A 12,000-nucleotide genomic window follows, 5' to 3' on the forward strand; every position below is an offset into this window, starting at 1 on the left:
GAAACAAAGAGGCTGACCCAGATACCTTGGCTAGTTTTCAAAGGTCTAACTTGTGGAGCACACTTCAACCAAGTTGGGGAAGGGGCAATATCATCAGATACAAGAGAGTCTAAGAGTTACATATGGGTTGTGGTTTAAATAATTCAACAAAAGTTGATTATAAAACATTATTAGTTCATTATAATAGTTGATGATAATTAGTAGATTATAAAATATTTCTTTATACAGTGTCATTTTCACTGAGCTTTGAGGTTATATCTACTATAGATCTAAAGTTTAGAATTGGGGAAGTGATAACAGGGAAGTTCAGCTTTTCACAAATCTCCTTTTCACAAACTCAAATCAGCCCATTCCAGTTATTCTGGCAAGTAGAATCCATTGTATTTATAAAGGTGACTTTGTATAAGGGGAACAGTCTACCAACAGCCTTCTAATGCTGCTTATAGTCATTGCTTAGCTTTCCTGGCGGTAGTCAGGATTACAGGTTGTTGACCCCTTGTATTTTTACTTATTTGAAGGGCATATTTGAAGGAGACTTTGGATAGTATTGCAGAAGATATCAGATACTCAGGTTCCAAAACTAAAACTTTTCAGAGAAATCATCATCCATGAAAGGCTCTAAAGATTTATTATGAACAGTGTTAGATGTTGATTTGTTCATTATGTCTTCTTAAATCTAACTTCATTCAGAAACTTTACATCTAGCCACATAACCAATTCTTATTGCCTATTTTGATGTCTTACATTGTAATAGTACATGCAATAAGTAAGTAGTGTTTGTAGCTAGATTTTTACAACTTTTTTCATTCATTGGCATGATTAAGTTACACCTGACTATAATATATCCTTCATTGAGCAAGACAAGTGGGAGTAAATGTGTCATTTAGCTCTGCTTTATGATGCATGCAAGACCTGGTGCTTTATATAGGATCAGGTTGTACCTAGCTCATTGATGGCTGATCGGGTACTGAGAAGCATGAGCTTGGGGGTTAAGGTTAGTGCTTTGCTTTTTTTTTTTTTTAATTTTTTTTTATTGAGAAAAATCCCACTTCTCAGTAGTTAAAGGATTTAAAATTTTTTTTTTAGCTATTATAAGTAATGCTTGTACCAGTCTTATGGCCTCTTTATGGGAGAAAGTCATTGATAGGTCATAACTCCCATTATGTAGGTTTTAGATTATAGCAGTGCCACTTCTGTTGGACCAGTATACCTTGAAAATTAGAGTATATACTAATTATAATCAAATCTCTTAAGTTGCAAAGGGGGAATGTGGTGGTGCTGAGTTATGTCATTTATTACTATTTCATGAAGAGTGCTCATTCTTTTGGTTTGACTTTTTCCCTTTTTTTTTTTTTTGCAATTTCATCCACAGAGATATTATTAACTGAGAGTTAGGTAGAGTCTCCTCATAGAAAACGTAACCAGCACAACATGGCTGAGCAATAATGAAAGTTATGTCATAATTTTGAGTCTTTTGTATTAAATTAAAATTTTAAAATATAAGGCAAACTTGATGAACATGAAATGAACATGTTGGTTAACAAAGTAATCTTTTCAGAGCTCATTTAGTGTCTGGTGTTTCCTCTGTCTTAAAGTGAGTGGGAAAATTATAAAACTAAAGCAAGGTTTCATTTTTGGTTTTGTGCCTTGCATATGAATTGCATCCTATCTCTACTTTTTAGATATTTCAGTTAATACCATATATGGTCATATCCAAAAATTCCACTGGTGTGTGTTTGCTCAAAAAGGCAGTGTGGAATAGTGGAGCTTTAGAACTTGTAATAGTCCAGTTGCCCCCAAAATTTAAAATGTAGAGATGAAATGAACATTAACAAAATAAACTTTTTAAAGCTCATTTTAATGTCTTGTATTTATTGTATTGTTTCTGTCTTTAAATGGTAATTTATGCAATGCAAGCTTTCTCAAGGTAGGTACTATTTTACATTTTTGTTTTGTGCTCTGTACATGATAGGTGCTTAATAAATTATTAGTGAATTACTACCATTTCCACTTTGAAAATATACAAGGTGGTAACAAATATATAGTTCTAGCTAAAAATTTATTCCACTTGTTCTTTGCCTAGACAAAGGCAGCATAGTGATAGTAAAGTTCAAGAGGAAGACCTGGCCTCAGATCCCAGCCCTCAAGTACTTTGCTAGATACTGTGTGACAGTATTTAAGTCACTTAAGTTCTCTGAGCCTTGGTTTCCTCATTTGTAAAACGAAGTGGAGGTTAGATTTGATGGCCATAAAGGTCCCTTTCATCTATCTCTCCAGGACCACATGAGTCCTATGTAAATGAAATAAAGAAACTTGGCCCAAATTAGGAAAACAGGAAGTTACATTGTGAGCTTATTTGAAGAGACAATGTATCTAGAATCAGAAGATGACCTGGATAGAAATTCTGTTTAATGTTATTTGCTGACCTATATGAGTTTAGGGAAAGAATTTCATCTAATTCCGGACCTCAGTAAGGGAGAGTTGGTTTAGATATCTCACTGATCCCTTCTAGCTCTAAGATTTTTTATTTGTGATCTAAGTCTCTCAGACTGTTCTTGCTTGTCAAATTACTTTCACATAGGTTCATAAGTTCAAAGATTTAGAACTGAATCAGGATTTTAGAGGCCAAGTTTCAACCTAATGGGATCAGGGTCAGGGAAGAATCTTGCCTAAGCTCACAATTTCTAAAAGGTGGTGGGCTGGGATTTGGACTGATTCAGAATCCAGTCATATGTTCCATTTATAGCACCTTTACTTGTTCTGTTAGTCATGGTGATTATATAGTATACATATATATGGGGGTGTGGATGTAAATTATATAATGCTTTAAGGTTTTCAAAACTAATTTACAGGTATCTAATTTTAGCCTCAAAACAACTCTAGGAGAAATAGGTGCTATTACTATTATCATCTTAATTTTACAGTTGAGGAAACTGAGGCAGTAGTTAAATAACACAGGTAGCATCTGAAGCCAGATTTGAACTCAAGTCTTTCCAGACTCCAGGTCCAGCTCTATCTACTGTGTCAACCAGTTGCTTATTGATAAGTTTCAGAGAGCACAAAAATAGAGATAATAGTGGTTGTTTGTTTTTGTTTTTTTTTGATGGGGCAATGAGGGTTAAGTGACTTGCCCAGGGTCACACAGCTAGTAAGTGTCAAGTGTCTGTGGTGGGATTTGAACTCAGGTCCTTCTGAATCCAGGGCCAGTGCTCTATCCACTGTACCACCTAGCTGCCCCCGATAATAGTGTTTTGTTTTGTTTTTGGTTTTTTGTGAGGCAATGAGGGTTAAGTGACTTGCCCAAGGTCACACAATTAGTAAGTTTCAAGTGTCTGAGGCCAGATTTGAACTCAGGTCCTCCTGAATCCAGAGCCAGTGCTTTATCCACTGCGCCACCTAGCTGCCCCTCCAATAATAGTGTTTTAACGAGCTTATAAAGCCATTTTTATTATTTGATACACAGCAATAGGCATATATAGGTGTATATAAATGTGTGTGTGTATATATATACATATACATAAATCTTTAATTCAGACATTTTAGAGTTTCACAATTTTTTATGTTTTGTGACATCTGGAAGCAGATCCAGATTTTTTTTTATGACACATGTTAGAAATTAGCACAATTATGTGTGGAAATTTTGCATTATGTTCTTATGCTCTTGGAGAGGTCTCAGCTCAAGGAGAAGATTGGTAAGAAGAGTGGGTAGGAAAAGAAAGGTTAAAGAAAGGAACTTATTGGATAAGAGAAAAAGGAAAATAAACATTTTCTTGAGTTGGCTCTCATGAAGTTTAGTCCTGTGATCAGATTTAGAACTGGAAAGGACAACCGGAGGCCATTTAGTCCAACCTCCTTCATTTTCCAGATGAGGAAACCCTTTGTTGAGACTCAGGGAGATTATGTAATTTTTCCAATATTAAGTAGGTGATGTGTACTATATGAGGCTAGAGTTGAAGTAGGTCCTAGTAGGTAGCTAGTGCTTTTTCCATTGTATATAATATACTAATAATGTGGAAGACTATTGATCTTCTCTGGAACTTAATTTGATAGCTATGGGATGCAGTTTGTTTGACAGGCGGGGGGGCAGGGGGGAGCTGGTAGAATTCTCTGGAAGAGCAACTTTCTTGTGGGCTAGGATTATATTGTTGTAAAGGTTTTTGGACAGTTGCACTTTGAAGATTTATTTTTCTCCTGGAAACCTAGGCCTTCTAAAAGAGCCAAATGATATTTACTTGCTAAAAAGATACTAAAGACTTAATTTTGTCAAGGGGAAAACAATAGGAGAGACAAAAAACCCTTCACCAGAAATTTTTCTTTTGGAAAGTTATAGAGACTAAAATTTGGGGTATTTTTTGGTTTTGGGGGTTTGTTTTGTTTCGGGGAGTTTTTTGTGCTTGTCCTCTCTAAACTTTAAGGGGTGGATCTAATAGAATTGTGAGCATTTTTCAAAATCTTAACTTTTTTCATTTTTGGATTTTTAAATGTCAGATGAAACATTGAGACTTTTTGTTATTAAAATTACAATTCTGCAGAAGATCTGACAAATTTTAAGTAGAAAATGTCAAGAATTTTTTTTTGAAGTTAGTAAGACTGTTTCCTTTCTTTTAATAAGGGAATATATCTGTTCTGTCTGCTACTAGAAAAAAAATTCTTTTAAGTTTTTGTTATGTGGAAAGTTTTGTGCACACTACGGAAATATTTATTGACTATTTTCATGTAAATTCAGTAATTGCTATCACTCATGACAGGCATCTGAACACTATAACTTACCTTGTTTTTCCATTGCAGGACTCAAAACAGGCACGATTAATTCTGGAAGAAGAGGTCCAATTCGAAGAACAGGCCAAATGCCGATGTCCAGCAAACCTATTTCATGCCCCATAATGTACTGTAACAAAGAGTTTGACAATGGGCACCTTCTCTTAGGTCATTTGAAAAGGTCAGTGTGACATTTCTCAGCACAAGTAATTTGTGTGTTACTTTGGAGGTTTTTGTTGTTGCCAAATTAGTTATTTTCTAATACGTATTTGAGATAGTCAAGATTATTAAATATTTTTATTTTTGTGTTTGTGGCTGTAAAGTAGTACATATTTATTTTAAAATATTTAGATGATTGATAAATTCATAGATCTTTTTTCCCACAATATATTGAAAACTGACCCAAACTCTGCATATTTAACTCAGGGATGATTTAAAGAGTTTTAAAATTATTTGGTCTTAAAAGTCCTCTTAGGTTTTTATCCCTTTTGTTAAGAACCAAATTAAGGATATATCCTTTGATATACAATAAAAAATTCCCGAAACTCCATATTTCATGCTCAGTTTTACAGTGATTTAAATGTGAGTTGACTTCAAGGTATAGTGGAATTTAAAAAAGGAGGTTATGGACAGCCTGTAAGACTATCTAAGCACAACACTGCCAAAACAATGTGATCCTTATAAGAGCCATTGTTATTTGCTACCAGTACACACAATCTAAGTAGCCTCCTTGTTAGACCAATTGGTTGGGTTACATAGGCCCTTGATAGTGCTGTACCTGTAGACAGAAGTGAAATAAATTCTGGTGATGGTGTAGGTGCCATATTCTCTCCCTCTACTTCCCCCTCTCTTGATTTCTCTCAAGATTTCTTTCAGACTCAGAGGTGTAAAAATATAGACTTGTTCTTAGAAATGACAGAACCTAATAGGGTCCCATACTTTCAGGGTAGGGGTTCCAAGTGTAGAGTTTGTTCTTTAGGAGGAAACTGGAAAATGATGAATCAGTATTATTAAGTGCCAAGGTCTGGTGCCTAACTGGGTAGACTCAAGAACTAATTTGGTATAAATAAATCCAGAGAAATCTGGAGACAATAAAGTAATTGTATATTTGATGTATTAGTATATGCCAAGTAGTTCTATTCATCATCTGTTGTATAGGAATGAAATTCTACATATTGGGCCTCCATATTGTATAAAAGCTAAGTCATAACAGCCCTCTCTTGGGTAAAGAATGGGAAGGCTAATGAACTGTTTTGAATGTTAATTTGATATGGAGCTCTAGTTTAAATAATGTTGAGTAAGAAAGTCATTATATAACTAACTGGCAGATAACTTTTACAAAATTTCCTCTGTTACTGTAGATTAGACAACTTAATTTGGGGGACATATATTACTACCTATGAAAAAGTTTTTCTGATCTCCCCCAGTTGCATTTTAGTATGTCTCGTGAAATTTCAAAGTAAAATTGTATTTACTTTGCATATGTTTATATAGAATTATTTTTGTACTCATTGCTTCTCTTCTCCATTCTTAAAAGGTAAGATTCTTGAGGACAAATACTTTCATTTTATATTTGCATTCATCCATAGCACAATGCATAAAGTATAGCAGGTGTTTTTATTTAATAAATCCCTTTTTGAATGATTGAGTGTAAAACTAAAATTTTGATACATGTCTCTGCCACTTTGTAGGTTTGATCATTCTCCATGTGATCCAACAATTACACTGCATGGACCTCTCACCAATTCCTTTGCATGTGTAATATGTTATAAAAAATTTGCTACCCAACAGCAATATAGTGATCACCTTTTTGCTAAGGTAAGAGTCATTAAAAGGTAAGGAAGGGCATATACTCTGTTTTCTATGGAATATATATGGTGTGAGTATATTCATAACTCTTAATTTTTCATTTAAATCTAAATTGGGGGGGGGCAGCTAGGTAGCGCAGTGGATAAAGCACCGGCCCTGGATTCAGGAGAATCTGAGTTCAAATATGACCTCAGACACTTGACATTTACTAGCTGTGTGACCCTGGGCAAGTCACTTAACCCCTACTGTCCTGCCCCCCCCCCCCGCCCCCGCCCCCAAAAGAATTAAATCTAAATTATGCCTTAGGAATAAGAAATTTGTGAGCTTTTATGGAAGGTTAGGATAGTAATGAGCAGGAGCCATAGGTATAGAGCATTATAATAGTCAGAATATTGGGATCTTGAGATCATCTATTCTAGTCCCCTTATATTATAGATCTGCAACTGAAGATACTGGAGGCAAGGGACATTTCTTAAGTTGAATGTAAAATTGCAGCAGAACTGCTGGGACAAGAACTCAGGCCTCTTGACTCTGGGGCTTTGGAATCATTTCACAGTGAATCCAATGTTCTCTCCCCACTATATCATACATAACTTTGCCAATCTCATGGGTCATATTAGAAGAATGTTCAATACCTTCATATTGTATCTTATTTATGTGGCATTGAGATATGATTTGACTACTCTGTTCTAGTGAAATCCATATAACAATGAAAGAAGTTATTATGTTTTTAACCATACTTGAAATTGAGTTGGTTTGAAATGATATAAAATTATATAATTCACCACATTATAGAAGGTAGGGTTTTTATTTCTACTCAATACATAATGATGATATACATAACATCTTAGAAAGTGATAGTGTATAATAACTGATTGATTGTTGATGTGAGTTCATAATATTATGGTCGGAGGTTTCCTTCTCAAGGAGAGAGGTTCACTAGATTGTATAGCTTTTATTAGCTACTTCAGAACCTTCTTAAGGTAAATATGAAGTTTTGTTCATTTTTCTTATTGTCAGATAGATATCAACAAGAAGGCTTAGGAGATCCAGGGAATTCAGTACATGTTATTTAAACTTCCTATAAACCTCATGGACAAGATTTGTCAAAGTAATTATATTGAATTATTCTTGTAAGCAGTAGAAAACCATAGTGGGTTACAAAGGGCATACCTGACCATGGGGATACAAAAATATAGGCATATCTGACCAAACATCATTGGTTTCCTGAAAACTGGCACAGGGGGAAGCAGTTAGTTAGTTCCATAGCATCTCTATTTACACTTTTCCTTAAACCTTTCAGTCTCTGCCTTGCACAGAGGAATTTTGTTTCTCATGAAACCGTGTTATACATGCCCTTCCCTCCTCAGTTTACCTTTAAAAGTTTTTTTTTTTTTTTCCACTTGCCATGTATGTGATCTTAGTCTCTTTCCCTAGCTCTGGGTTTCATTTTTCCCATTTATAAAATGAAAAGGGTTGGAATAGTTCTCCAAAGTTCTTTCCAGCTCTAGATTTGCATTCTATTATGAGTATTTAGGCATAAGAAGACAGCTTGGGGGAGGGGAAGACAACCAAACTATAAAATTAATCAAATGAATGCTTTTATACTTTTAAATTTATTTTGGGATACTGCTTTAAAGACTTAAGAAGTACATTTCTTCTGTAAAGTCTTAACATTACAGATATAGCTATCCTTTCAATGATTTTACTTTGCTATGAAGGCCCTCTCCAAGGCTTAGATCAGGTGTGCCCCATTTCTCAATAAAGCTTTACTTTAACCACTTCTCTGGTTTTTGTTTTGTTTTGGTTTTTTAGTGAGGCAATTGGGGTTAAGTGACTTGCCCAGGGTCACACAGCTAGTTAAGTGTTAAGTGTCTGAGGCCAGATTTGAACTCAGGTACTCCTGACTCCAGGGCCAGTGCTCTATCCACTGCGCCACCTAGCTGCCCCTTATAAGTATATCTGGAAACAGAAGTAGCAATAATTCTGGAGAGCAAGAAGATGAGAAAAAAGAATAATTTATTTCTCTTTTGCCAAAGGCATGTTACAGCAGTGGCAACAATAGAATATTCTTAGTGCTGCTCATCTTGAGCTAATTAAATGATCCTTATTGTCTTAAACACAGATTAAAAGATTGAAGGGCAGCAGATAAGGTAAGTAGGCATTCAAACTGGAAAAAAGCCACCCAAGTGAGCTACGGTCCTAAACTTATAAGAATGCTTATCAGTGCTTCAAATAAGCTTACTTTCTTCCAGGCTGGGAAAGAAACCACAGATGTGAAATTGATTTAATACTTGGGGAAAGTGAGTTTCCAGAAAGCCCTCTAGTGACCTCTTCTGGCTGACAAAAGAACTACAAAAAAAATTTTAATGAAGAACTTTCCATAAAAGTTTAACTAAACTTGGGGCAGCTAGGTGGCTAAGTGGATAAAGCACCAGCTCTGGATTCAGGAGTACCTGAGTTCAAATCTGGCCTCAGACACTTGACATTTACTAGCTGTGTGACTCTGGACAAGTCACTTAACCCCCATTGCCCCACAAAAACAAACAAAACAAAACAAAAGTTTAATCTTATTTCACTTCACTAAAGAAACAGTATGTGAACATAAATAACTATGATAGTGGAATGTAAACTTAGAAAGTAGGGTCAGGATCCTAATTGATCTTCCTTCTAGTTTTTTTTCTCCAGTCAAGTCTACTGGACTCAATCTTAAAAGCGCATGTCTGGGGGCAGCTAGGTGGCGCATTGGATAAAGCACTGGCCTTGGATTCAGGAGGGCCTGAGTTCAAATCCAGCCTCAGACACTTGACACTTACTAGCTGTGTGACCCTGGGCAAGTCACTTAACCCTCATTGCCCGGCCAAAAAACAAAAGCAAAAAAAAAAAAAAAACCAAACAAAAAAGCGCATGTCTCATCATGTCTGTTGCATCAAGGATAAAACACCAACTACTTCGGTTTTTCAACCCTTCACAACCTGGATCTTAGCTTATTTTTCTACAATTATTTTATATTACTCTCCCTTTACAAACCCTGTTCTGCCAAACTTGCTGTGCCTTGTTGAGTACATTTCATATCCCATTTCTATGGTGTGGGGTTTTGTTTGTTTTTTAATTTTTATTGGTGAGGCAATTGGGGTTAAGTGACTTGCCTAGGGTCACACAGCTAGTAATTGTTAAGTGTCTGAGGCTGGATTTGAACTCAGGTCCTCCTGAATCCAGGGCCAATGCTCTAACCACTGCGCCACCTAGCTGCCCAGTGTGTGTGTGTGTGTGTGTGTGTGTGTGTGTGTGTGTTTTTAAAATAAGCTGCCTTTTCATGCCTAAATACTCAAAATACATATTTAGTGCTGGAAAGGATTTTAGAGAACTACTCCAAACCCATCTCTTTTTACAGGTGAGAAGACTGATGTCCAGAGATAAGGAAAGATCATGCACTGATGAATATAATAACACTTGTCAGATGCCTTAATTCTATGATATATTTACTTTCAGAAATCTTTAAAATACAAATTTGCTTTGTGGAAGAAAGTACTGTTGTAATTGTTATGTTAGCATTTACTTCATTATTGAAAATCTTGTTAAGCAATTATTTAAAAAAAAACCCTACACATTGGCTTATGTGTCTAGAATTAATTGACTAAGTCAATTGACCAAGTGACTATTAAGATGCTACAACAATGTTAACATAAAATATGTTAATATATTGCTAACTTTTGGTTTTTTGTTTCAGATTAAATCAGGTTATAGAAATGAAAATTTATTTGTCTAATTATATGTACTTATAGAATATAGAACATATAAATTGCTCATAAGCCATAAAACCTGCAGAAAGCTAACAAAATTAATTTAGGCAATTGTCTTTTAACTCTTAAATTCTTGAACTTGACAATTCCATTGCATATCTGTAAACTATTTTGTCTCATTTCAGGCAGCTGCAGGTGATGGACATAAAACCAATCTTCTTCCCCAGCTTATTCAGTGCTTTGCATGTCCAAATTGCTTCCTTCTTTTTAGCAACAAGGATGAATGTTTGCGGCATATGTCTGGAAAAAATCATTTCCTTCAGAGTTTTAAACTGGGTGGTATGTCTATTTATATTGTTTTTATTTTTTCCAGTATTAGTTCAGCAAGCTTCTTTTGAGGGCCTAGTATATACAAAAGGACCTATAGGCAGGTTGGGGGAAGGGAGCAGGATCCAGGGAGATTGTAAAGACTGGTAAAACTAACTCTCAGGTTGTTAGAGCTGGAAGGGATCTTAGCTGTAAACCTAATCCAACCCCCTCCCCTTTCATTTTACAAATGAGGAAACAGTCTCAGAAAGGGAAATGACTTGCTTCTAATATCAACACAATAATAAAGAGGGTTCATTACTTTATCCCATGGTATATTCTGCTATGTAACTATTATGTACTGTACCAGAAACTTATTCTTTCTTGTTTGGGTAAGAGGTAGACTTTGCCCTCTCAGGCCATGAGGCCAGGTATATTTTTTCATTGGGTTTATTAGGAAATATTTTTATCCCCATTTTACTAATGATCAATACCTGGGACTCAGAGGTTTTGATTTACACCCATAGTTAACGTGCTCTTTTGGTCTGAGGTTTGGGACTCAACTATTACTCATATTCTTTTTAAATTCTCTTACAAGACCATTTTATTTGTGGTTTCATGAATCTTCCTAGATAATTTCCAGTTCAGAAGAGAATTATAACCCTACTTTAACACTATGCAAGTCTGAAAGTTAGAGAAACATTAGTTTTCAGTGAATAAAATTAATTTACTCTTGGGAATGAAAAGAAACTACTTGGTCTCTATTTTTGTATGTATAGTACTTGAACTTAAATTACTTTTTCAGTGAAATACCTCAAATTCCTATAAGATCAATGGCTCTTCCTATAGGCTGAAAAGTGACTTCCTTTAAAATATCATTAGTTTGTATTATGCGTGGGTTCAGGATTTGAGGATATTTGTCATTTAATTTTGTCCATTTTTTCCCCAGATGACAAGGAAATATGTCCTATACCTTTTCCATCTTTTGCAAAGAAACTTTTGATATCTCTCTGTAAAGAAGTTCCCTTTCATGTGAAATGCATGGCCTGCCACAAAACATTACGTTCTCACATGGATCTCACAGCTCATTTCAGGTAAAGTGTGACTCAAGTAATAGAAAAGTTTTAATTATGGTTTTAACTGCCAAAGTAGCAGAAGTTTTAATTTTGCTTGATACTCACGAAGAGGTGCTTCTGAATAGAGATTTTATAGATAGGATAATCTGGCAAGTTGGTAGAAGAGTGGTGAAACTGAATATTTTAAGTTCCTGCCTATATAAAGAAGCTAATTTAATTCCTGAATCTCACATTTTTAAATATATCTTACATATTTAAAGTACTCTAAAGCAATTAAACCATAAAGTTTGGTTTTTCCTAGAGGGCCC

At 35.2% G+C, this 12,000-nt stretch overlaps 1 protein-coding gene across 3 annotated transcripts in view; it reads left to right on the top strand.

Moving 5' to 3' along the window:
* Nucleotides 1–12,000, top strand: part of ZNF451 (zinc finger protein 451) — a 115,263-nt gene that overhangs the window by 75,526 nt on the left and 27,737 nt on the right. For all 3 annotated transcript variants that reach the window (XM_044004459.1, XM_044004460.1, XM_044004461.1), the window contains exons 6-9: nucleotides 4,789–4,939; nucleotides 6,450–6,576; nucleotides 10,496–10,649; nucleotides 11,566–11,710. In XM_044004459.1, coding sequence (XP_043860394.1) covers nucleotides 4,789–4,939; nucleotides 6,450–6,576; nucleotides 10,496–10,649; nucleotides 11,566–11,710 — 577 coding nt within the window. The remainder of the gene's footprint in view (nucleotides 1–4,788; nucleotides 4,940–6,449; nucleotides 6,577–10,495; nucleotides 10,650–11,565; nucleotides 11,711–12,000) is intronic.

The sequence above is a fragment of the Dromiciops gliroides genome, chromosome 4 (assembly GCF_019393635.1).
Source record: "Dromiciops gliroides isolate mDroGli1 chromosome 4, mDroGli1.pri, whole genome shotgun sequence".
NCBI classification, from domain to species: domain Eukaryota; kingdom Metazoa; phylum Chordata; class Mammalia; order Microbiotheria; family Microbiotheriidae; genus Dromiciops; species Dromiciops gliroides.